Below are 25,354 nucleotides of genomic sequence, written 5' to 3' on the forward strand. Positions count from 1 at the left end.
TTAAACCATGAAAAACATACATGCTAAATGTTTGCACAATCTAACCAGGTAAATGTATTTAAATTCCATGAAAGCTGGGCCATCACTGGGTAAAGCCAACACATGGCAAATAATGTAGAGGTAGTCTACTTGGCAAATCTAATGTGCATCAAGTGCAGCCCCCACTATGTTCAGCATACTGCACAACTACCATGTTTTCTGTAAATTAACCGACACACACAGGGTTGTGGGCCATAAAAGTGTGGCCCCAAAAAGGAAAGGTGTTGGATGGTGCTGGCCATGATTCAACCTAAAGATGAGCAGGGACGGACTTTGAAACAGGAAGTCTATGGGGACAGCACCAGGGATAAGGACGGGTACTGCAGCAAAAGACTTCCTATGCATTATTTAAAAAGTGCCAGGCTGCATTTAAAAAAAAAAAAAAAAAAAAAAAAAAAAAAAAAGAGAAAGAGGGGGACTTTTACCCCATTGTGTAAAACTCCTCAATAAAACCAAACACACCAAAAGGGCACAGATGGACAGACACGCATCCCAATGATAACATGATTGCCAATCTAATATTGAGTGGGTCACCCTTTCGCCACCAAAATTGCTCTGACCCGTGCAGGCATGGACCTCACTAGAGCCACTCTAATGATAGCTGTGCTATCTGGTGTCAAACTATCAGTAACAGATTCTTTAAGGCCTGCAAGTTGTGAAGTGGGGTCTACATGGATCAGACTTCTAGCACTTCCCACAGATGCTCATTTGGCTTGCGACCTGGAGAATTTAGGGCAACACCTCAAAGACATTTTCCATTGCTCCGTGATCCAGTTCTTATGCTCATGCGCCCTTTAAAGCTCTTTTGGCTCTGGACACAGGTCAGCATGGGCACCCTGACCAATCTGTGGCTGAGCAGGCCCATACAACAAAAACTGTGAAGCACTGTGTTGACTGACAATTTTTGATCAGAACATTAACTTTTTCAGCAATCTGAGCTACAGTAGCTCTTATACTGCATAAGACTACACAGGCCAGCCCTTCACTCCCCATGTTCACCAACCAGCCTTAGCCCATGACCCTGTCACCATTTTCTCTTCCCTGGACCACTTGATAGGTCCATCCCACAAGAGCTGCAGTTCTGGAGCTGCTCTGACCAAGTCGTCTAGCCATTAAAATGTGGTACTTGTCAATGTTGCTCAAATCCTTACACTGAGCCATTAACGCTTTTTTGAATCATTTTTAGTAAAGATTTTAAAAAGGATATAGTCTATAACTTTATGGAGATAAAGTGGTAGTCCGTGCAAAATCGAAAGTCCCTGCATCCATAGACACCAGGGATCTAACACTAACCTCTCTATCCCTGTAAAGAAAAGAGTATATAACACATACCTTTTTCTAAGCTGATCTGACCCGCTCCAACCCAATCTCCAGCACCAGTAGCTCTGCAGAGGACACGGACGACAATGGCTGTGAAATGAATGGGTGGGGGATGTCACGCATAGAGCTACTATGGGGCTTCTGTTGTCCTCAGTCTCCTCTGCACTTGCCTACACAGAGAAGCCATGGCTGACAGCCCAGCGTGGGATACTGTTAAAAACGGGTCAGAATGGCTTCCAAAAAAAGGTATGTATACTCGTTCTTTACAGGGACAGAGAGGTTGACGTTAGATCCCTGGTGTCTATAGATGTAGGGATCTTAGATTTTAGACTTGCACTTTAAGATTAGTGTAATCCTAGTTACAAACCAGTATCCATTTTTAATGCTATCCCCTTCAGGGACATAGTGTTCACTTCCTGCCTAATATACCCCAACGTAGAGCTGCACAATTAATCGTTAAAAAAAAAACGCCATCTCGATTCACCCGCCCTTACGATATCTTCCACTGAGAGTAGGCGATTCTTTCATATAAAGAAGTGGAGAGATTATCTGCCATACATACATAAATAATCAGAGACCCTAGGGAACAAAATGGCAATTGCTGCAATATTTTATGTCGCACTGTATTTGCCCAGCAGTCTTTCAAATGCAACTTCAAAAAAAATATATAAATAATAAAAAAAAAAAAAAAAAAAAAAAAAACACCAGTAAAGTTAGCATAATTTTTTGGGGGTTTTAATGTGAAAGATGAGGATATGCCGTGAGAATCGCGATCTATCTTCTAAGCAAAAAAAATTGTGATTCTCATTTTAGCCAGAATCGTGCAGCTCTACCCCAACCAAATTCAAATGTCATTGTAAGGAGATAATAATGGTTCTTAACATTACATGTTTATGATCCGAATGAGAATAGATATAGCTCCATTCCAGAGATCGATCCCAGATAAATAGATTCTGGTAGAATATGAACATAGGACCATATAAGTGACCAGTCCAACGAGGGATGGTTGCCAGCCATCACCCTCTGCCCCTCAAAAATCTGTATGTAGCCTTCCAGCAGTAAAAGTTAAGTCTTTATGTCTGAAAATCACAACATGAACACAGAAAACACTAAAGCATGTGTACAATGAGCAATCATTGCCATCTCATACAGTCACGCTGCAAATATGACTAACAGGAAGATAAACCGTGTCACTAAGCACACAGAACAACCTCAGAGCTCATGTCCATGCAAGAACAGGATTAGACCAAGCGGTTGCAGTATTTATATCCTTTCCTGCTCATATTTTGACAAAACATTACTCACAGAATTAGGACAACTGGAAAGATCTGATTAATAAACCAGGAATGTTGCTGATTCACTTGCATGGGGGTTCCCTCACATTAGAAGGTTAATCAGCACAAGAGTGATTCCCACAGGATGCAAAGGAATGTAAAATCCCCTTTCTCATGAGGTTTCTATTAAAGAACATGTAGCAACGTTTAAGAGCAACAATAAAGTGTAATTGCACTTTGGCAGTCAAATTTGGATAACATCTACTTTATAAAAATGGTACAAGTGCCCATCGCAATAAATACTTAATGACTGGTTTTCTTTTTAAGTGCTTTTTAGTTGCCCAAAATCCTTACATGCTTCCCATGCTTTGTACAGTATAGGAGGGGCTGTCGAGCAATGTTGAACCAGGGGTGGTCCATCAATTAAGGGCACCACCCACCCTCTATGAATAATGTTTAGATTCATGCATTGAATGCATCTATCCATGCCGGCCGCCGCCACACCCTATTCAGGCATCTGTCCCCTTTTCAGACCCCGGGAGCCTGAATTACAGTGGCGGGGGTGTATTTTTGAAGCACCCGATTAGAGCCATAGACTAATAGGCTTCAAAAATGGTGACCTCGGAGAGCAAATCATTGCACTCAGAGTCCACCCAGGTGTGTTAGAAAAGCAAATTAATATTTGCTTTTCTAAAACTGAACCACCTCTTCCCAAATCAGGATGCGCAGGTCTGTTAACCATCACCCGACTGAAAGGACAGGCAGTGCTATTGGATGCCTATCAGGAGGAGAGGGAGGAGACATGAGGACACCGCTCACCGCTGTCTGACCCACTGCAAGGTCACGCAGCTCACTGCCATCACCCGCTACCAAGATAAGCAAGAGCCAGTCAGACGGCATGCGGGCACAGCGGCAGCAATTTTTATTTTTTGGCAGAATTTTGGTTTGCGTCCCCCAAAAGAAATTTGGAGCACCAGCTGACACTGTTTAACATAATTAACCCAGTCTATATTCTTCATTACCAGCAGTAAACTATATGTGGACACGTCCTAATAAAGGGTTAAAAATGTGAAAAAGCCCTCCCTGCATTGTATGCTTATGAGAGATGGCATGGGGACAAACACTTGACACTCCAGAAAACGTTAAAATCAGCCATGGCAACCCTTTTCTACTAAGATTTTTTTTTTTTTTTTTTTTTTTTTTTAACATGCTTTGTGAAAGTTGAATTCCAAAGCAGATTCATTTATTAAAATTTTTTTTTTAAAAAATTAAAAATAAAAACCCCACATTGCAGGAACCGTATGTATTCATGAAAAATGATCTTGCAGTTTAAGTATAACTAAAGCCAAAACTTTTTGGATAGTGGATACAGTGGTGCGTGGAGTGGAAAATGCTTGTCAGTCTTTATTGCTGTCTGTGCCCAGTTAAGGAGATTCACCCTCCATTTGTTTCTTTGAAAGTAAAAAGGAAATCTCAAATTTTGGGTTTTCCATAGAAAAGAGGGGAAATCTTCCAATTGTTACACTAGTTCTGGTGACCTGGGGGAATGCTGTATACCACCTGATGCCATCCTCCTCTCTAAGCATCATTCCTATCCACAGCCATATACCCAGAGCCCAGTTTTAAAGTGACCCCGATCACTTGCATGCAATAACTGCCCAAAGAGCGAATATTCTTACCTTTATGGCAGTGCGTGTCTAGAAACACCTTTGCTACCCTCTGGCTGCTGCAAATATTGGGCCAGTTGAATGGGTAAACTACACGTTTCCCCCCCATCTGGCTCGTAAGTACCTATATTAACATACACACTATAGGAGGAACCATATAATTCAGTGGAGGGGGGTAGATACTCCACAAACTGCAAGTGCAGCATACTTGTAGCTGCCAAGGAGCAGCAAGGCAGCGGTGGCTCCCACTAGCAAGGCAAGTATTTCCCCCCTCTTTACAGATACAGTAGGTTATTAGATACAAATAACCCTGTGCTGGCACAGTGTCACTTTTAGCAGCAGCCATTTCAGTTTTTCTAGGCTATTTTAAGAAGGCCTAATGTAAAGGGGAAACAAGATCCCTATTCATCCACAGCCCTACATATGCTTAGTTCTGCACCGCTGTAAATGGACCAGGGGGATAACCGATCACTGGCCAACCATTTCTAAACTGCACAATAACCGTCTGTAGATGTAGGAATCCTGCCAAGGCATTTCTGCTACATACCAATGCATCTGTCTGGATCTGCACACAAGTAGTCTCAGCAACAGTGACTAACGAGGGATTAAGTTTAGTGTCTGTAGCAGATTTAGACAGATTAAAAGAGATTATGGACTTAAATTGACTCGACGTAAACTGAATGATCAAAATCCGGAACATCAGTTTCCACAAATTAGAGGACTTTTACCAAAACCCCAAAATAGCCTGCATTAAAACATGTGAGGGTAGTATGGGAGCTTTCCCAAATCATACTACTGCAAACCAACTAAGTGCCTCCCATGATTTTTAGCTGGGCCCCATGAAAAAACCTACTGGGGTGGAAGTGAACACCACACCTGCAATGTAATTCAGGCAGTCTCTCTTTCTGGAATGGCAGAAGTTGCACAAGTCTACTCGGGCCTTGAGGCTAGTGCTCCAAGACCGCTTTCACACTGCCATGCCCATAGCGTTGGCGGTAAAACGCCTCTAGTTTTAGTGGCGCTTTACCGCCAGATTTGCAGTGCATTTTGCCCACTAGCGGGGCACTTTTACCCCGTTAGGGTTAAATGCGCTTGCAATAGCAGCATTTTGCCGGCGGTATTGCAGCGCTGCCCCAGTGATTTCGATGGGGAGCAATGCGCTATTTCTAACAATATAGCGCCTGCAAAACGCCCTCGATGTGAAAGGGGCGTAAAAGCAGAGGGTGACCGTGACCTACAGAGCACAAGTTTAGCACGCTAGGTTTCTAAGGAAACATTTAAAAATACCAGCATGCAAATTTGAAATCTCTATTATACATTGCAGGACAGAGCCAACCTATTCCTTACTCAGGGGTTATGCGCCACCTACAGGTGATTGGACAGGAAGTAAACCCCTATAAAAATTCTCTAGGAGGAAGTACTCTTTTTCACTCGACTACAGCTCTGCACAAGCTCTACCACATGCTCATGGTACATTAAACTCAAGGACCAACACAAAAAAGTGGCAAGAGAAACCTCAAATTTGTATTAATGCATGGATTACCTACAGCGTAGCCCACCTTCCTGTCGCTGATCCCCGGACAACAAATCCGATGTGTGCAGCAGCTCTGCTCATCTCCAGTTTTCGTAATATTAAACCTATTTTGACACAGCTATAAGGAAACTAGATTTGGGGGGGGGGGGGGCAGCCTATTTTCCCAGGGTTATCAGATAAAATGAAATCTCTGGTTGCTGTAGGTGACAGCTGCTTTTCCCTCGAACACAAATAAACCAACTGTTGCAGCCAACATTTCACCCAAGACAATAACATATGTATATGGTGCCTACTGGAAGAGTGTGACATAATACTTTGCATTTATCAATGGTTGAGCACAGCAACATCAACAAGCAGATCAGTAGTCTATTGATCGATGACAGAATTCTGTGCTCTGTGTGGTGCAGGATGACACTGCAGATCAATACTGCTTGTGTGTTTGGATAACTACAAATTAAGGACATGGAGAAAAGTATCAAAACAACCAGAAGATGCACATCCAAAAAAGGTCAACTCCGGGAGTACTTGATTGAGCTAAAAACTATGCAAGTGAATTTTGCACACAGTGATGAATCCTACATAAGTTAGGCCTGGTTCACACGAGTGTGATTTCAGATGCGACTGGAGTTGCACACAATTGCATGACAATGGAATTCCTCTATGATGCCAGTTCACAACAGCATGGCACATTTTTTGGGAAAAGGGTCTGGTGCACTTTAGTGTGATCGCAATGTGATGTGTGTTCATAGACTTCAACGGAAATGCACACACAAAAAAAAAAAAATAAGATAGTATGTACATGCATTTGTGCAGACCATCTCGGGAGAAAGGGAGATGAAAAAATTGGAGGAAGAAGAATCTTGGGTGCATAGGTCATTTTTGTGCACTGCAACTTTGGGACTACAAGTCCCAAGATGCAGGAGTGGGCAGCAAAGTTGGCAGGGAACATGCCAACAGGAAACACCACCAGTCATAAACGCCAAGTATTTTGATGCTTAAGATGCCCAGATCAAGTTTAGAAGCCCTGGAATGTGTCCATTACCATGAGAATTACGCCAAGACTTTTTTGCCAATTCTCCGCTGCAAGGACAATTAAAGTGGTTGTAAAGTCAGGTTTTATTTTTTAAATTCATGCATTCTATGAAGATAAAAAGGCCTTGTTTGCAGTAACCCCCCTAATACTTACCTGAGTCAATCTCGATCCAGAATATTGTAAGAAAGTCTATGCTGCCCCAGGACACTCTCCCAGCATTGGCCGAGACAACAGACTCCAGCTGCTGTCAAAGTCAGTGTGCCAATAGGAGATAGAGGGGGGCAGGGCCAAAACGGACACAGAGTGGTGGCTCAGCTCAGGTGCACCCATAGCAAGCACTTGACAGGAGGGGGGCTAGGTGCTCCTGTGAGGCACCCAAGAAAAAAAAAAAAAAAAAGATCTAGGCAAGACCATTACACAGCAGGCAAGTGTAACAGGTTTAAGAGAAAAAAAAAAAAAAAAAAAAAACCCCACACACAAAAACTATCATCCCCAATGCATTTTACATTTGAACCTATAAAAAGTACTGTGGTTTTAAGGGGGTGTTGAAAAATAGATGCAGGCAAATGTAAGGTTTCCATACATGCATATCTGAGCTTTAATGCACGTTAACCATGCACCATAAAATGGATTTAAAAAAATAAATAAAATAAAATAGAAAATCTTAACAAGAATCTAAGCGCCTGACAGTTTTTTTTTTTTTTTTTTTAAATGATCTAAAATGCAGCATATTGTATACAATGAGCCTGTACGCACATAAACAAGCCCTGTGTATTCTTGAGAGAAATATGTTAATCAAAGTTGCTCAAACATGCTTAATAAATATGGAGTAGAAATGCAGATTTTCTAGCCATTAAAAAGGACAGCAGCCAGCCAATTATCCAGATACAGAATGACCCAGTAAACGTGGGTAAAAGTCTATGACTGTTGATAAGCTTAAGCATGCCCCCAATATTTCTCTACGAATCCTATTGTGCTCATCAGACTAAATCATTTCTTTAATAAGAATGGTTTATTCTCATCTCACTAATCACCGCCAGACTATCCGGCTCATCCAGTTTGCAAAGCTTTGGGAAGGGAGCCAAAAGAATGCTCTTTTTACACATGGATTTACACCATGCTCATAAATAGAAAGCAGCATGAAAGCACAACGATCTAAATATGTTTCCAGGAAGAAAGTCGGCAATTGTTCTGTCAAACATCTTGTACTCAATGCGTGTCAATTCACTGGCATCTCAGCATGCAAAGAGCCCTTGTCTGCAGCCTTTTATGCTTGGCAACTGGTATCATTAATAAACCAAAAAAGGTGGCTCTCCTCCTGCGTTAACACTACATTAGCCACAAAATAAATATCAACTAGAGAACGGCATGTTAACCATTGCCAGCTGGTTAAAGGGCTCTGTCATGACTGCAGAACTAGAATGTTGAAGAAATCCGGACACCAACTTAAAAAAAAAAAAAAAAAAAAAAAAAAGGGGGGGGGGGGGGGGTGAAGTATATTAAAAGCTTGCCTGCAGTGTATTCACTTTCTTTAAATTATTTTTATTCACTTTCGTGACACTGGACTCACTAGAAAATCAACTCCAAGAACAGCACCACCTCTCCTCCCATGTCATAGCACTCGGTGTGTCTTACGATTCTCTGTGCTGACCCAGCTCCACCGACACCCCTCCTTACACAACCCTTTATGTAGTCGTTAGGAAAGTAGTCAAGGTGGCTTCTTTCCCAGGGAGGTGATGTTAGTTACTAGACTATTGCATGCAAGTTAATTGCTCTAAAGTGGATATCTCCAAATGCACCTTTACTTGAGGACTTCATGCAGGTGATCACTACCCTCCCTGACTGATAAGGTGGACCACATACAGGCCCATGTGGAATTAATTTGCAAGGATTTGGATTCCTTCCATGGCCAGGTGACTGATGTGGATCAGAGTGTCTCTCAGACCGAAGACATGGTACGTGACCATGAGACTGATCTACATCCTCTGAAAGCTAAGGTTAAGGCATTGGAGGCTTGGGCTGAAATTGCCAAAAACTAACAGGAGAAATAATCTATGCATTTTGGGCCTCCGAGGGGGCTAAGGGTGCTGGATACTACTATCTTTTCTGAGTCTACTACAACAGCCACATCCTGCGGCTCGCTTTTCTCCATTTTTCTGTCCTCTACATCCCCCCAACTCTGGGTACTAGACAGGGCTGTTTGCATTGGCAATGGAACCCCTGGCAGTGCTCATTAGGCCTGCTCCATCGCTGTAGGCAGATGACTCTCCTGTTCCTGAAAGACATCTCTCTCCGGCCCTTCAAATAGATGTTTTTGTATCTTTTTCGGGCATCAATGTTAACTGAGACGTGTCACTCCTATTCCCATTACACACCCCAAAGCCACCCAGACTAGTACTTTATTGACCTGAACTACTGAACTTAAATATTTAAATGTGATAAGGGCCCCCTTGTCATTTTGAGCTGAACCCCTTGCCATTGCTTCGGACCTTCTCTCCCTCTTACTCCAGGGGGTAGAGTGAACCTTGTTAAAGTGGTTGTAAACCCTTACAAACCACTTTGACCTAAAAAAGGTAAGCCTAGATTAAGGCTTACCTGTAGGTCCAAGAAATCTCCTAAACCTATACGGTTTAGGAGACATTTACCTGAAGACAGCCACCGCTGTCTACGGCGCGCACTGGGTAAGCCGCAGATCGCGGCGATATGCTGCGAGCGGCGGCTCCCGTGCGCATGCGCGGGAGTGACGTCATTGCAGCGAGACCCACCAAGAAAATGGACGCTCATAACTACAGGGGACAGCGGTGACTTTGCTGGCTCCTCGGTCAGGTAAGTGACACATAAGGTAATACTATGTGATGCATAGTAGTCCATTATGATTTACCTTTGCGGGAAATCAAAGAGGAAGTAAACCCATCAGGGTTTACTTCCTCTTTAAGATGGTATATTTATCAAAGTTACTTTAGCTCTTCTGTAGCTCCCCCTCTGGTGCAACCAGCTTCCTTCTTTAACTGCAGGAGATTATATCATAATGTGTGTGGAATGGGAGGCCTCCATGTTTGGCCATCTCTACTATACAGCTCCCTCTCACCCAGGGGGGCCTGTTGCTACCCAACTTTCAGGCTAATTTCTGGGCAGCGGTCCTGGTAATGGTGAAATGATGGTTCTCCCAACCTAAAGATAACCCCATGGTTACTCTGCAAAATCCCACCACGGAATTACAGATTTGATGCGTACCACTATTCTGGTGTGGCACAGGGCGAGGGCCCATTATAGCTTTCCAGAGATGTCCCCCCCAACATACCCCCCTATGGAGTAATCCAAATCTCCCACATCTGAATAGTGTTCCTGAACTGCAGGTTTCGGCAAAAAGAGGGATAGTGAATCTTAAACGTGTTTCAGGTGGGAAATTGTGCCCTTTCCCCAACCTCAACGATGGCGTTTACCACATTACCACAGTGGATGTTGTTCAGCTACTGCCAACTCCGTTACACATTTCATAAACCGTTCCCATCCTTTTACCCTAGAATTGGACCCTGTTGAAGGATTGCTTATTGCTAAAGGTAATAGACAAAACCTCCATCTTGACTGTACTTCTGCCTATCCATAGCCCCTACTAATTAAAAGCCTTTGAGAAGTGGAAGGTAGACATCCTTGGCTTAACGGAGGCTTGGAAGGGATATTGGTCTAGCTGAGACCATATTAGTCACAAGAGGACAGTTTCCTACAAGTTCTTGCACAGGGCCTACTTCACCCCAAAAAGATTGACCATTAGTAACCAGGTGGCCCCGGTATCCTGTCCCAGATGTGGTACGCAGACTGCTTTTCTCCATATGGTCTGGTTCTGTCCAAGCCTTGATGCCTTTTGGTCAGAGATTCTTACTGATCTCAATAGGATTACCTCTCTAATCCTCGAGTCGGATCCCAGGTTTACGTTGCTTAATGTTTTTGGCACCGACGTTAACTTAGTATATCAGCCCTTAAGTTAAGCCACTTTTTATGCACATAGATATTTTTACATTGGAAAGATGCTGTACCACCCACTGTATCTACTTGGTGCCATTGTAAACTCTGTTTTGCCACTGTATAGAATCACTTAACTGTAATTGCTCTAACAAATTCAATAAAATCTGGTCAGGATGGATAGATGCTTGGGGCTCTGGGAAAAACGTTGCTCTAGGTCACAAAGCTGTGCCTTGATAAGTTTACTCATATGTGTTCTAGAGCTGCCACAACGAGTAGACATAATCGATTATGTCGACGTGCGTGAAAGGAGTCGATGCGTCACACAGTGAGAGTTGCAGGTCCACACCCCCACCTCAGCTTTCAGCACGGTGCTTCTCTCATCCTGCTGCGTATCTCCCGCTCTCTTCCGTGCTGCCGTGCCTCTCTTCTCCCCCTCCGTGCTGCCATCCCCTCTGTGCATCTGTCCCCTTCTCTCTTCTCCCCCTCCGTGCTGCCGCCCCTCTTGGTATCTCAGGATGGAGAGCGGAGGTAGGAGCCGGTAAACGCTTAGGTTTTCTGAATGGACAGTCAGTGACCACTGACTGTCCATTCACAAACATTGTAACCTCCTGTGATTACGATGTCTCAGTTAATGAATGGAGAGAAGCCGCTGTCTTTCCATTCATTATCAGTGCAGCAAAGGCTACAGAGAAAGGGGCTGGGGAATCTGTCCCCAGTCCCTTTCCCTGTCTCAAATGGGACATGTCAGAGGTCTGTCAAGAACCCTGATATCTCACCATAGCCCCAACAGGGCCGATAAAAAAAAAAAAAAAAAAAAAAAAGTTCCCACACACCCTCGAGGCCCCTTAAAGCATTGTAAAAAAATAAAATTATAAACATTCATGAACTTCTGAACAGAAAAAAAAAAGCTAATATAAAATAGAATAATATCTATATTCTATAGCTTAATTTTCCAAAAAATAAGTACATAAAAAAAAATAAAAGTGCAAGATAAAAGATTATACCTAGTACATACATATATTATATACAAGTATGTAGTTATATTCTTTTATATGCATGTACTAGTTATATTCTTTTATCTTACTTTTATGTACTTTTTTGTAAAGTTATCCAAAGGATTAATTAGCTAAAAAAAAAAAAAAAAAAAAAAAAAACTCACTTGATTAAGTAAAAAAATATAAATAGAAATAACCATTATAGTCGATGACTAATCGAAAAAATAAAGCGATAGATTAGTCGACTGACAAAATAATAGTTAGTTGCAGCTCTAATATGTTCCTTTGTCTCTTAGGCTGGGTTCACACCGCTGCGGGGGGAGAACCGGATGTGATTCGCACAGCAAATCACATCCGATCTCCGTAGCGCTGCGAGTTCAGCCATACAGATAGTATGGCTGAACTCGCAGCGGTCCCGCAGCAAACTCGCACGGGACCCTTTTTTGGGTCCGCAACGGAATCGGATCGCATGGGGGTTCACACCATGCGATCCGATTCCTGTGCGAGTCGGCAGATCGCACTGCGATATGCCGACGGATCTGGGGGTGTCATTAACATAACATTGACACCCCCAGCCGTCCGCATAGGGCAGTGTGAACTGCCGGCGGGAGGTATGCGATGCGGGAAAACGCCGCGGATTCGCGGCGTTCCCGCATCGCAGCAATGTGAACCTAGCCTAATACCCATATAGAGTTTGTAATTGATCTCATCACTTGGGGAACTTTTTTTTAGCTTAGATAAGCAACAAAAGGGTCTTCAACATTACAGAACAAGCCCAGGTTAAGTTGTCTACCAGCCACCCTGGTGAATGAGCAGAGGAAACTATTCACTGAATAGGAAGCCAATTCCAGAAGTTAAAACTAAATGCATCCAGTAAAAACCACTGGCTCTCTTGCAATGTCTTTAACACCAGTAGCTGACAACAGGAGATAAAAGGATCATCTCTAAAGGCCTGCAACACAAGGTTCTGTTTTATGCAGCTTTCGCCATCATCCAATGAACACAGAGGCCACAGATATACATAGCCTTAAAGAACACTTACAAAATGAATGGAGGCATTACAAAAGGCATCTATTGTGCTTACCAAGAAAAAAAAAAAATCGATTAAACGCAAGAATGGCCTGCATGCAAAATCATTTCCAAACTGTTCAATTTATTTTTAATGAAACACAACAGGACTTCAGGAGGGAGATGCAAGTTTCTTGGTCATATGATTTCTAAATACTACACATGTAAAACATCCATGGTGGAGATAGCAAGAGACCCTAAATGAAAGGACATTACAGAAATTTCTTCACAGCTTTGTTAAAAGGAAATATGAGCACACCGGCCGAGTATTTCAATTTAATTCAATAAAATGAAAAATTGATACATTTTTGCTGGTCATGCGTTATGAAACATTGGCAATCTTGCTTTTTTGGGTCACTCATCTGGGTGTGATGTGTCATGTGAATTCAGAGGCAGAGTCACCGAAAGTAGTAAGCCCCCAAGTTACAAATTTCCTGAAGCGTTTAATAGTCAGCTGCTCTCATGCACATAGCTGAAGCGAGATCTTGATCAGGTAATCGAGATATTGATCATACTCTAACACTTACTGACTGGAGAAAATCATTTCTAAACAGTTCAGACGCTGGCATCCTGGAAATGGGAGGTCACTAGCCACCAACAAAGAAATGATTAGCAAGTGGCTGAGCCAAGCATTGTCACATGAAAAAGGGGAGATGAATGCCTCTGCTCAGCTTTCAAAGCATCAGTACTTGTATATAAATCCTAAAGTTGTTGCTAAGGCTCAAGGTTTTTTTTTACCTTCCTGCCCTCAGCAACCACCCACCCCCCCCCCCCCCATACAAACCTGATCCCCATCAAGATCCAGTGATATGCACGCGAGCCTCACCTCCTACACATTGACTGAGACGGCAGCCATTGGTTCGCGCTACTGTCAATCACAAGCAGTGAAGCCAATGAAGAGAGAGCAGAGGCAGGGCCAAGCCGTACTCCTTGTGTGAATGGACAAAGCAGCAGGAGTGCCCATAGCAAGGTGACTTATGGTAGCACCAGGCAGGAGGGAGGGGCTAGGAGCACTAGCATTAAACAGCAGGTAGGTATGGCATACTTGTTAACAAAAACACAAGCCTTTAAGTGCTGGTTCACACTGTGGCAGCTTCAGAGTCATTCAACTCTGAAGCTGCCCATCACAGCTCCTTGCAAATGACTTCTTTAACAGAAGTCAATGCAAGCCACTACAAAGGCACCCCCCCCCCCCCCCCCAAGTAGAATAGGAACCTTTTTCTAAGTCAGAGACACTTGAGTCGCTCTGATTAGAAAGGTTCCATTGCATTGCATGGAGCGAGACTTGTCAGTCGGCCAAGTCGCCTTAGTGTGAACCAGGAATAAGGAGCAACTGGTCAAAAGAAGAAACTAAATACAAGTTGTCTGTTCTCACACAGAACAGGTGTAAAGTCACATTCAGTTTACAGAAAGAATTTTCTTCTTAGGTTAACGCACCTTAGACATATTCCTCAGCTGTACATCAAGGCGGAAACACAAAAGAAATTAAAAAGTTTTACCTTGTGTTGTTCAATGGAATCTATCCAGCGCCGTCTGTGATCTGGATCCTGCGCACGCAGGTACCAGACGCTGTCATTAACACTGATATCAAAACGGCATTCATCAAATTCATGTGGCTGAAAAAACAAAATTTGACCTCATTAAATTTTATATTATATCTGCAAGCAACTTTATGCAGGAACATAAAAATGTTTATAGTTGTAAAATAAATGGTTACATACATTTTATGACACACACACTGTCACATTGCTCTCGCTACAAAACTCAAAGCACTTGGAAATTGTTTATTCCTCAAATTTATAGTCCACATCAGATCTCTAATAAACTTGTATGGTACATTTGAGTATACTATACCATCTCTTGAATTTTAACCATGTTTAGAACTAAAGAAAGAAAAATTATATATACACACAAATAAAAATGGCTGTTTATGTCATTAAAGCAGAGCCACGCTTTAAGGAAATAAACAGCACTTGTCTATTCAACCATTGTCCCGATATTGCATTGTGTACAACGTAATCATATGTCGTTAAAATCTTCATAGTTAAGGGGGTGTTAAAAACGTCCCATGAGCCATTTTGACGCGTTTGTCAAAATCAATGGGCTGTCTTATGCATGTAAAAGGGAAAAAAAAAAAAAAAAAAAAAAAAAAAAAAAAAAAAGTAATTAAGGCTGGGTTCACATCTCCGACAGATGCGGCTTGCAGCAGGTGTGTAGAGCGTCCCTGTTCTCAGTTTGAGCGATGAATCGGGGACGAATTCTTGGCTGAACTTGGCCCTGAAACGGACAGACGCACAGGACCCCTGTGCAATCTGCTATGGAGAAATGTAAAGGAGGGAGGGAGGGAGGGAGGAGGTAGGAGGGCTCCCACTATGCTAGGTGTGAATGGGGTATAAAATGTGAAGTCAGTGCGTTTACACGCTCCCATTCCCCGAGTTGGATTACAAGAACTTTGACAGCTGAATGGCTCATGTACTTGTATAAAGCTAGCAATCAGATTGTACCATCTGTAAAATTTCCTTAGGATTGTTCAGCTGGATCCCCCCCCCCCCCCATTCCATAGTTTTGCTAAATCTATTCAGTTCGTGTCCAATCAGGCAGGCCCTTGCGCTACATAATTGATAAAAAAAAAAAAGAATAAGGCGATTACAGGCATACCCCACTTTTAAGTACACAATGGGGTTTATTTACTAAAGCTGGAAAGTGCAAAATCAGGCTCACTTCTGCATAGAAACCAATCAGCTTCCAGGTTTTATTACCAAAGCTTAATTGAACAAGCTGGGGTTAGAAGCTCATTGGTTACTATGCAGAAGCGAGCCTGATTTTGCACTTTTTAGCTTTAATAAACCAACCCCATTGTGTATTTAAAAGTGAGGTATGCCTGTATATGATTAGTTTGAACATTTGACAAAAAAAAAAAAAAAAAAAAAAAAGGAGACATCCTATTCTGTGATGCACTAAGGTTGTGCATGATGGTATAGGAAGTTTCCTGGATGGTCACATACTACAGAAGTCAGGGCTCAGTGATTTTTGAATTTAACAGGGAGATGCAGATTCAGCCCAGGTACACACTTGCGTGAACACAGACATCGCATATATTAATTGGCACCCACCCTGTGGTGCCAATCGCATGCAATGTCTGTGGAATGCAAGTTTAGCTATACAGTTGAATGGCTGAACTCACACGAAAATAGTGTAGGGACTTTTTCCCTGCAGTAGAATCGGATCGTATGGGTGTTCTCACCCATGTGATACGATCCCTGTGCGAGTTAACAGTTCACACTGCGATCTGAACTGATCAGCGGGTGTCATTAACATCGTATTGACACCTGCAGCGGTTGGGATGGCAGTGTGAACTGCCTGCAGGAGATGCGATGCGAGAACCGGCGCTGCAATCACGCATCGCATATGTAAACCTAGGCTCAAAGCCACCAGAATAGATAAGTGAAAGATAAGCACATCGGGTTCGTTTGGGCAGAAGAGACATTAGAAGCTTTTATTATGAAAAGTGAAATTCTGCCTGAAAAAAAAAAAAAAAAAAAAGTAAAGTAAGGGATACAGTGCTCATGATTATCAAATAGTTGATATATTGAGAGATTATATAAAACATACACAAAAAGCTCCCAAGTTCAAAGTCCAGCAAGATTTTAATTTCTACATTCCTTTAACCTCTACTTGCACCCACAGTACACAATCCAAGGCTGAAATTAACAAAGCGTGAAAGACTGAATTCTGTTTACAACACTGGCACAATGCCCTTCTTTTGAAGTCACAATGAGGGCATGGTGTCAAGCTATCGAAGGCTTGTTATCCATTACATTCATGGGTACAAAACAATAGCAGTGCTTTTCCAAGTGGCTCATACAAACCATTAAACAAACTAAGAAATCTCCACCTAGCTTTAGGAAAATCAAAAAAAGGTATACTTATGGTTACAATTTTAGCCAGTAGAGCAGAAGAAGAAAAAAAATAAAAAATAAAAAATAAAATAAAAAAATAAAAAACACAAAACCACACCATTCTGTGAAAATTGAACCTATGGACTTGAAAATAAGCCCAAACCCAAAGTAAACATACATATGATAAATTATAGGGGAAAAAAAAAAAAAAAAAGAGCAGAGAGAAACATGAGTATATACAAGAAAAGTGCCAAAACAAGCCACACCGGGATGGGGGGGGACAACAAATGCACACAATTTTGTAAAACCAAAAAAACACCCCCACGCATTACGCCGAGTAAATCAATACCAAATATGGCACGCTTTAAAATAGCGCTGCTTGTGGCATGGCACCAAACAAGGGCGATACTGTGAACATTTCACAGGTTTCCAGTTTAGAGGTCTAGTGCTAGAATTCTTGCTCTCACTAGATCGTTCATGGGAATACCTCACGTGTGGTGAAAACCGTTTACATATGCGGGCACGACCTACGCAAGTGCTCACTTCTGCGTGCGAGCACGAGGTAAAAACCTTGCCACTACTAGCTCTGAAAGTAGTAAAAAAAACACCCGAACCCCATATAAGGCTACTGTTACACTGATGCTCCTGTGGCTTGCCTGCGCTTTACCATAAATATCTTGGAAGTGCACCAAACCACCTACATTGTTGCCTGCAAGGGCCACAGAGGGCTCCAAGGGCCACAGGTTGAGCACCCGTTTTACACAATTGGGTAATTAAACTCAATCTTAGGTGAAGAGTCTCACCTTTTTTGTAAATCAACTTCACGGTCTACAAATTAAAATTACTAGACGAAAAAGTTAGTCACAAGCAGGAATTACACTATACACGAGGGGCCTCCTGAAAGTTCTCAAAAGTGTCTGATGTGAATGAAGTATTTTATTTATTTTTTTTGTTCATAGAAAAATTAGTGCGTTTGGGCAGACTGTATTGCATACACTTCCTTATGATGCAGTTTGGCCCTAGCCATCCTTCATTTATTTTAACTAACATGTGCACTCAGGCTGCTGTGTGTGGCGGTTGTGGGTGTCATTTAATCCGGAAGCTGCAATGCGCATTGTGGGCTCCCCCTATCCTGACACGGAATGGGTAGGTGCACCATCACAGCCCATCATCGTAATGTATTGTGCACCAGACGCGTGGCGCTGCCCTGCCCCTGACAATTACACCTGCGAGCACTGTGAGAGTTAATTTGTGCCAATCGCCCGATGATATCGGTGCACCATAGTTTGTCAGGTTGGAAAAAAAAAAAAAAAAAAAACACGACAAGTCCATCCAGTTCAACCACAAAAAAATAAATAAATTTATAACACACACACACACACACAATCCCATATACCCAATTCTGTACCCACAGTTGATCCAGAGGAAGGCAAAAAATCCCAGCAGAGCATGATCCAAATTGCTAAAGCAGGGGGGGGGGGGGGGGCTGGATTCCTTCCTGATGCCCCGAGAGGCAATCGGATTTTCCCCAGATAAACTTTACCTATAAAATGTTAGTACCCAGTCATATTATGTACACTTAGGAAATAATCCAGGCCCTTCTTAAAGCAATCCACTGAGCTGGCCATAATCACCTCTGCAGGGAGTCTATTCCACATTTTCACAGCTCTTACTGTGAAGAAACCTTTCCATATTTGGAGATGAAATCTCTTTTCCTCTAGATGTAAAGAGTGCCCCCTTGTCCTCTTGGTTGACTGTAAAGTGAATAACTCGACACCAAATTCACTATATGGACCCCTTATATATTTGTACATGTTGATCATATCCCCCCTTAATCTCCTCTTATCAAGGGTGAATGAATTCAGTTCCTCTAATCTTTCCTCATAGCTGAGCTCCTCCATGCCTATCAGTTTGGTTGCCCTTCTCTGAACTCTCTAGTTGCCCGATATCCTTTTTGAGAACTGGTGCCCAAAACTGAACTGCATATTCCAGATGAGGTCTTACTAATGATTTGAACAGGGGCAAAATGATATCTCTCTCTCTCTCTCTCTGGAGTACATACCTCTCTTAATACAAGAAAGGACTTTGCTCGCTTTGGAAACCGCAGCTTGGCATTGCATGCTATTGAGCTTATTATCTACCAAAACCCCCAGATCCTTCTCCACTATGCATTCCCCCAGTTGTACTCTCGCTAGCACGTATGATGCTCTGCACGGTTGCATGAAGTTGGTTGTGTGCTGCAGTGTCAGCCGTGTGGGATCATTCCAAGGTGGTTCTCTCAGTTCTATGATTAATTTCCTACACTGAACATTGGTAACACATTGGACCTCAGTCTATATCATAGAATGAGGCAATTTGTGTTTTCAACAGTCACTCCCACAGGTTTGCTTTGATTTCACTTTGTTTTGTATCTGGGCGATTCAATTACTTAAACTTCCCCACTCATGATCCAGTTATCCCTGCAGCTGTACTCTTAATAAGCCACTGTTGAACAATTATCAATGCCCCATGTTTTGCCTGGGCCATCTTGTACAATACCGATTTACACAACTTATTCTTCACAGAGGCCCCTATTGACTGATCCCACTCATCTACTCAACCACTCAACCACTATCACCAATTTATACTCACCCCATTTGCGGTCTTGCGTTTGCTGGGAGCTGTGGCGGCACAACAGCAGATGTTGGCCAAGACCATCTCTGGGTGATTAACGATCTTCAATGTCATATCATTATACAGACACCCTGTAATTAACACGCCTTAGGGGGATTTTTCATATCCTTGGCATTTATCAGTATTGCCCAGTTTTTTGGGTTTTAATATAAAGTTTTATTTTTTTATCATAGATACATTTTCACGTGCTTCACTCCTGAAGATAGGCTATGAAATGCGTTGAGCTACAGACGCAATGTGCTTCTCTATGCCCATTCCAACCCCTATATTATCCATTTCGCATACAGGCCAATTCTGACATTTCTCTCCATGTAAAATTCATAATTTTTTTTTTGCTAGAAAGTTAAATAGAAACACACACACATACACACACACACACACACACACATATATATATGCGCATGTTTTTTTTTTTTAGCAAAGACCCTAGAGAATACAATGGCAGTCGTTGCAACTTTGTATCTCGCATGGTATTTGCGCAGCAATTTTTCGAACACTTTTTCCAGGAAAAAAAAAAAAAAGTTTCATGCTAAAAATAAAATAAAGTTAAGTTAGCCCAATTTTTTGCATAATGTGAAAGAGTAAGATACCGAGTAAATAGATACCCAACATGCCACACTTCAAAATTGCACACGCTCGTGAAATGGCGCCAAACTTTTTTTTACTGGTTACATTGTTAAATTTTTAAATTGTTTTGGGTTCCAGAGGAGGTCTAGGGCTAGAATTATAGCTCTCACTCTAACATTTGCGGCGATACCTCACATGTGTGGTTTGAACACCGTTATATGTGGGTGGGACTTACGCAAGCGTTTGCTTCTGCGTACGAACTCACGGGGACAGGGGCGCTTTAAATTTTTGGTTTTTATTGTTCATTTTATTTTTTATTTTTGACACTTTAAGAAAAAAAAATTTGATTACTTTTATTCCTATTACAAGGAATGTAAACATCCCTTGTAATATGAATATGGCATGATCAGACCTATTTGCAGTGAGATACGGGGTCAAAGACCCCATATCTCACCTCTAGGCTGGGAAGCCTAAAATAAAAAATAAAATAAAAAGATCCTGGCTTCCCAGCCAAAACTGCGCCATTAATTTGAATGCAGAGGCCAGTCGTGACGTCATAACATCGCGCCCGGCCTCCGAATGATCATAGACACTCCGGTGACAATCTGGTCCGCCGGAAATCTCTATGGTATCATCTGGGGGCCGGCGGATCTTGTGACCGACTCACCGATGGAAGTGGCGAGTCAGTACAAGCACCGGAGGGTGGCGGGAGGGGACGCCCGTAAGAACAATCAAGCGGCAGAACAGCCGCTATAATCATTCTTATGGTGCAGGGAATCGCCGGCTGAAAAATGCCGATATATGTGGCCTCAGGCATCATTCAGATATTACACCACAAAGCCCACAACGTCATATGACGTCGTATGGGCGCCAAGTGGTTATACTAGATAATTAGTTCCATGGTAGTCTGTTTATTCCTCATGGGGTGATGAATGAATATTTATTATATGATAGGGATCCATGAGGCCCCACAACTGGGATATATTATAATACATAATCTCAGATTATATTGGCTAAATTGTATTTTGTATATGTTTAATCGTACGCATGGTTCAATTTTGTATCATTACCATGTATGAATCAAATTGCATTCTGATGTATTTTACCATAATACACCCTGGTTATGTACAATTATCAGTTTTACTCACAGCGACGGGGATCGAGGTATTCAACCTTACCAGGCCATTTCCTCATTTAAAGTCCCACATTTAAAAAAATAAAAAAAAATAAAAACCTGAAGGTTTATACAATTTAATGACCAAAAGTAGTCACAGCATCACCGATATCACTGGCGAAACGAACACCAGACAGTTCTGTTTTCAGTTTTTCAAATAGGTGGCAATCTGATGGTGCGAGATCTGGTAAATATGGTGGATGGGTAACCAGAGTAAAACCACGGGAATGGGTGGCAGCCATCACCATAGCAGATCTGTGTGGAGGTGCATTGTCCTGATGAAATCAGACTCCCTTCCAAAAAGAACACAACACATCTTTTCACTTTAATGGTATCGTGCAAATGAGTTAATCAAGGTTGCATAGTAATGCCCGGTGGTAGTCTGTCCCGAGGGTAAAAGTATGAGCAGAACACCTTCGGAGTCGCAGAAGATAGTCACCACCACTTTACCCACTTATGTAACACGGAGCATTCTTTGGCATAGGATGAAGAGCTGCGTTTCCACCATTTCAATTGCAATTTGCTCTCTGGATCTGACCCATTGGGAAGAAACCTTGTGCATATCAAGATTTTGAGTCAAGATGAGCTGAACTGGTTTTTAATATGCCGGTTACCTTAGCAATTGCCCAGAAGTAAACTCTGATCTGTCATTACCTGATCGTGTACATCGTTAATGCTTTCTGCTGTGGTCACATTTGCAGGTCTGCAAGTGCACCCCTCAAAATTGCAATCCTTGGATGCATGCAGGAGTTAGACCTTTCCAAGAATTCGATGACCACATATCTTCATGCTCTCCATTTTCAACTTGACAATAGAGATTGCCAACTGTTTGCAAGGAGCACACAAAAATCATATACAACATGCCATCCTCAGCGCCAAACATCTAGAACAGCAGCTTGGTGCGGTGGTACATTTTCACGTCTGTGTAGTCAATCCTTTCACATCAGGCCTTGAACTTTTGGGATGCACCTCATATCCCAGAGTGCTGTAAGGTATACTTTTAAGTCGATAATTCCGGTTAGCTAGCCTTTTGAAAAGGCATAAAGAATTCCAGGTATGGATATTTTTAGACAGTTACATTGCTCCAGTTTGGACCAATATAACTGCATACAACACATCTGTGTGATCCCACCACAAGGGAAAAACGCTGTAATAGACAGTGCTACTGCAGTAATCTTCACTTGCTTCCGCTTTAAGACCTCCTATGGCTCTTTTTTGTGAAAGAACTTTTGGGGAGGAGGGGTGGCAGGTACCTGAATTTGACAAGTACCTGCTCCCACTTCCGTTCTGGTCGCTTAGGCTATCAGAAGCAAAAGCTCTCCTTCCTGAAATCTTCTGGGACAGTCTAGAAGACTTTGGGGCCAGTCACAGACCACTGCACCACTTACACATGTGCAGTGGGCACCCCGCTGTGAAGCCACAAGCTGTTGCATCCGGGTGCCCATTGTAGAGACCACTGTGCTGCAGAGGGGGAACACAGCTGCGGTGATCACACTGCTGGACTGTGGGACAGACAAATGGCTGTTTAACACTTTTTGTAGCTGCTGACTTAAATGACTGGAATTCCGCTTTAACTATGTAAAAATATCCATGCTTATAATTAAAGGCTACTTCCACACTGGGGCCACGGTAGCACGAAAGCGCCGCTCGTTTTATTAGCTTTTTAATCCCAGCTAGCAGCCGAAGGGGTAAAACCCGCTCATGTTGCAGCAGTTCCGAAGCACTGCCCATTCATTTCAATGGGCAGGGCGTTTTGGAAGCTCTGTATACAGCGCTCCCAAACTGCTTAAAGATGCTGCTTGCAGGACTTTCTAAAATTTCTTGCAAGCACACTGCCCCAGTGTGACAGCACTAGGGGTTTCACATTTGGGCAGCATGGGGAGGCAGGTTTTCAGATGGTATTTCCAGCGCTAAAACTGAAAAGACCAGTGGGAAAGGAGCCTAAAATAAAACAAACTATACAATTTTTTTTAGGCATGATGGGACTTGTAGTTTTGAAACAGCTGGAGGTCTGCTAATTGCATATCCCTGCTCTACATAAAGATGTCCTAGGCTATAAGAACATTGCAAGGACCCTGAAACTGAGCTGCAGCATGGTGGCCAAGACCATACAGCAGTTTAACAGGACAGGTTCCACTCAGAACAGGCCTTGTCTTGGTTGACCAAAGAAGTTGGGTGCACATGCTCAGCATTATATCCAGAGGTAATCTCTGGGAAATGGATGCATGAGTGCTGGCACCATTGCTGCAGAGGTTGAAGGGGCGGGGGTCAGCCTGTCAGCCTGTCAGTGCTCAGACCATATGCCGCACACTGAATCAAATTGGTCTGCATGGCTGTCGTCCCAGAAGGAAGAGACTCTTTTAAAGATGAAGCACAAGAAAGCCTGCAGTTTGCTGAAGACAAGCAGACTAAGGACATGGGATTACTGGAACCATGTCCTGTGGTCTGAGGAGACCAAGATAAACTTATTTGGTTCAGATGGTGTCAAGCATGTGTGGTGGCAACCAGGCGAGGAGTACAAAGACAAGTGTCTCTACAGTCAAGCATGGTGGTGGGAGTGTCATGGTTTGGGGCTGCAGGATTGCTGCCAGCACTGGGGAGCTACAGTTCGAGGGAACCATGAATGCCAACACGTACTGTGACATACTGAAGTCGAGAATGACCTCTCTCTTTGGAGACCGGGCCACAGGGCAGTATTCCAACATAACCACTGCCTTGCTAAAAAAGCCGAGGGTAAAAGGTGATGGACTGTCAAGCATGTCTACAGACCTAAACCCTATTGAGAATTGATCCTCAAACGCAAGGTTTCCAACATCCACCAGCTCTGTGTTGTCATCATGGAGGAGTGGAAGAGGACTCCAGTGGCAAACAAGCTCTGGTGAACTCCATGCCCAAGAGGGTTATGACAGGGCTGGAAAATGATGGCCATGCAAAATATTGACACGCATGCGCCGTAAACATCAGTGCCCATCTCTTCTGCAAATATCTCCCAAACCGTGGAGGTTTAGAAGAAATTTCAAGCACCTACATGTAAGCCTTAATCTAGGCAATGTTTACAACCACTTTAATAGCTGTGTGTTGTCTTTTGAGGGGGGACATCAAATTTACACTGTACACTCACTACTTTGCTACAATGTAAAGTGTCATTAATTCAGTGTTGTCACATGAAAAAAACAACATTTAGGGCTGAAACTAATTGATTAATTGACAACGAATAGATTATGAAATTAAATAGAGTAATCGCCCAGTAAAAACCCCCGCCCCCACACAAACACTAAGATGAGCCCTTTATAGTACAAAAAGCAAATTGCTACTGTAAATATTACTTTCATAGTTCTAAAAAAATGAACTCCTTACAATAGTGATCATCTGCTTTGTTTGTACTATAAAGGGCTAATTTTAGTTTTTAACCCCATTATATTACTAAACGCCTTAAACCTGGTTCACACCTACGTGTTTTTTTGGTGCTTTAAGCAGAAACGCACTACAAATTCACTTATACGATTTCCTATGGGACACGTTCACATCTATGCTTTTTTCAGCTGCTGCATATTTGGAAAGGGTCGGGGTTTTTTTTTTGTTTTTGTTTTTTTTAATGCAAAGACTGCTTTTTTAGTTAAATATATTTCAGTGGAGAAGCTGTAGAAAAGTACTCAATTTGTTTTTACAACAATGTTTTTTTTAACCACTTCAATACCGGACACTTAAACACCTTCCTGCCCAGACCAATTTTGAGCTTTCAGCGCTGTCGCACTTTGAATGACAATTGCGCGGTCATGCTACACTACCCAAATGAAATTTTTATCATTTTTTTCCCCACAAATAGAGCTTTTTGGTGGTATTTGATCACCTCTGCGGTTTTTATTTTTTGCGCTACAAATAAAAAAAATACCGAAAATTTTGAAAAAAAATATATGTTTTTTTTGTTTGTTTCAAAACTTTGTAAATAAGTACGTTTTCTCCTACACGGGGCGGCACCGGTGGGGCGGCACAGGTGGGCACTCATAGGCGGCATTGTGTTATACTGTACTAATGGATGCCAATCAGTGATGCCCATTGTGGGCACTGACTGGCATCCCTGGTGGTCTAGGGAGGATTAACTTTTGCTGGGCATCTCTGGTGGCGTCCCTGGTGGTCCAGTGTGGGCA

The 25,354-nt window shown here is 42.5% G+C and overlaps 1 protein-coding gene across 2 annotated transcripts in view; it reads right to left on the reverse strand.

Moving 5' to 3' along the window:
• The window catches only part of CERT1 (ceramide transporter 1), a 164,189-nt gene that overhangs the window by 82,789 nt on the left and 56,046 nt on the right, over positions 1-25,354 (reverse strand). For both annotated transcript variants that reach the window (XM_077462546.1, XM_077462547.1), the window contains exon 3: positions 14,393-14,509. In XM_077462546.1, coding sequence (XP_077318672.1) covers positions 14,393-14,509 — 117 coding nt within the window. The remainder of the gene's footprint in view (positions 1-14,392; positions 14,510-25,354) is intronic.

The sequence above is a fragment of the Lithobates pipiens genome, unplaced genomic scaffold (genome assembly GCF_037356315.1).
Source record: "Lithobates pipiens isolate NorthernLeopardFrog02 unplaced genomic scaffold, aLitPip1_a1.2 Scaffold_3, whole genome shotgun sequence".
NCBI lineage: Eukaryota > Metazoa > Chordata > Amphibia > Anura > Ranidae > Lithobates > Lithobates pipiens.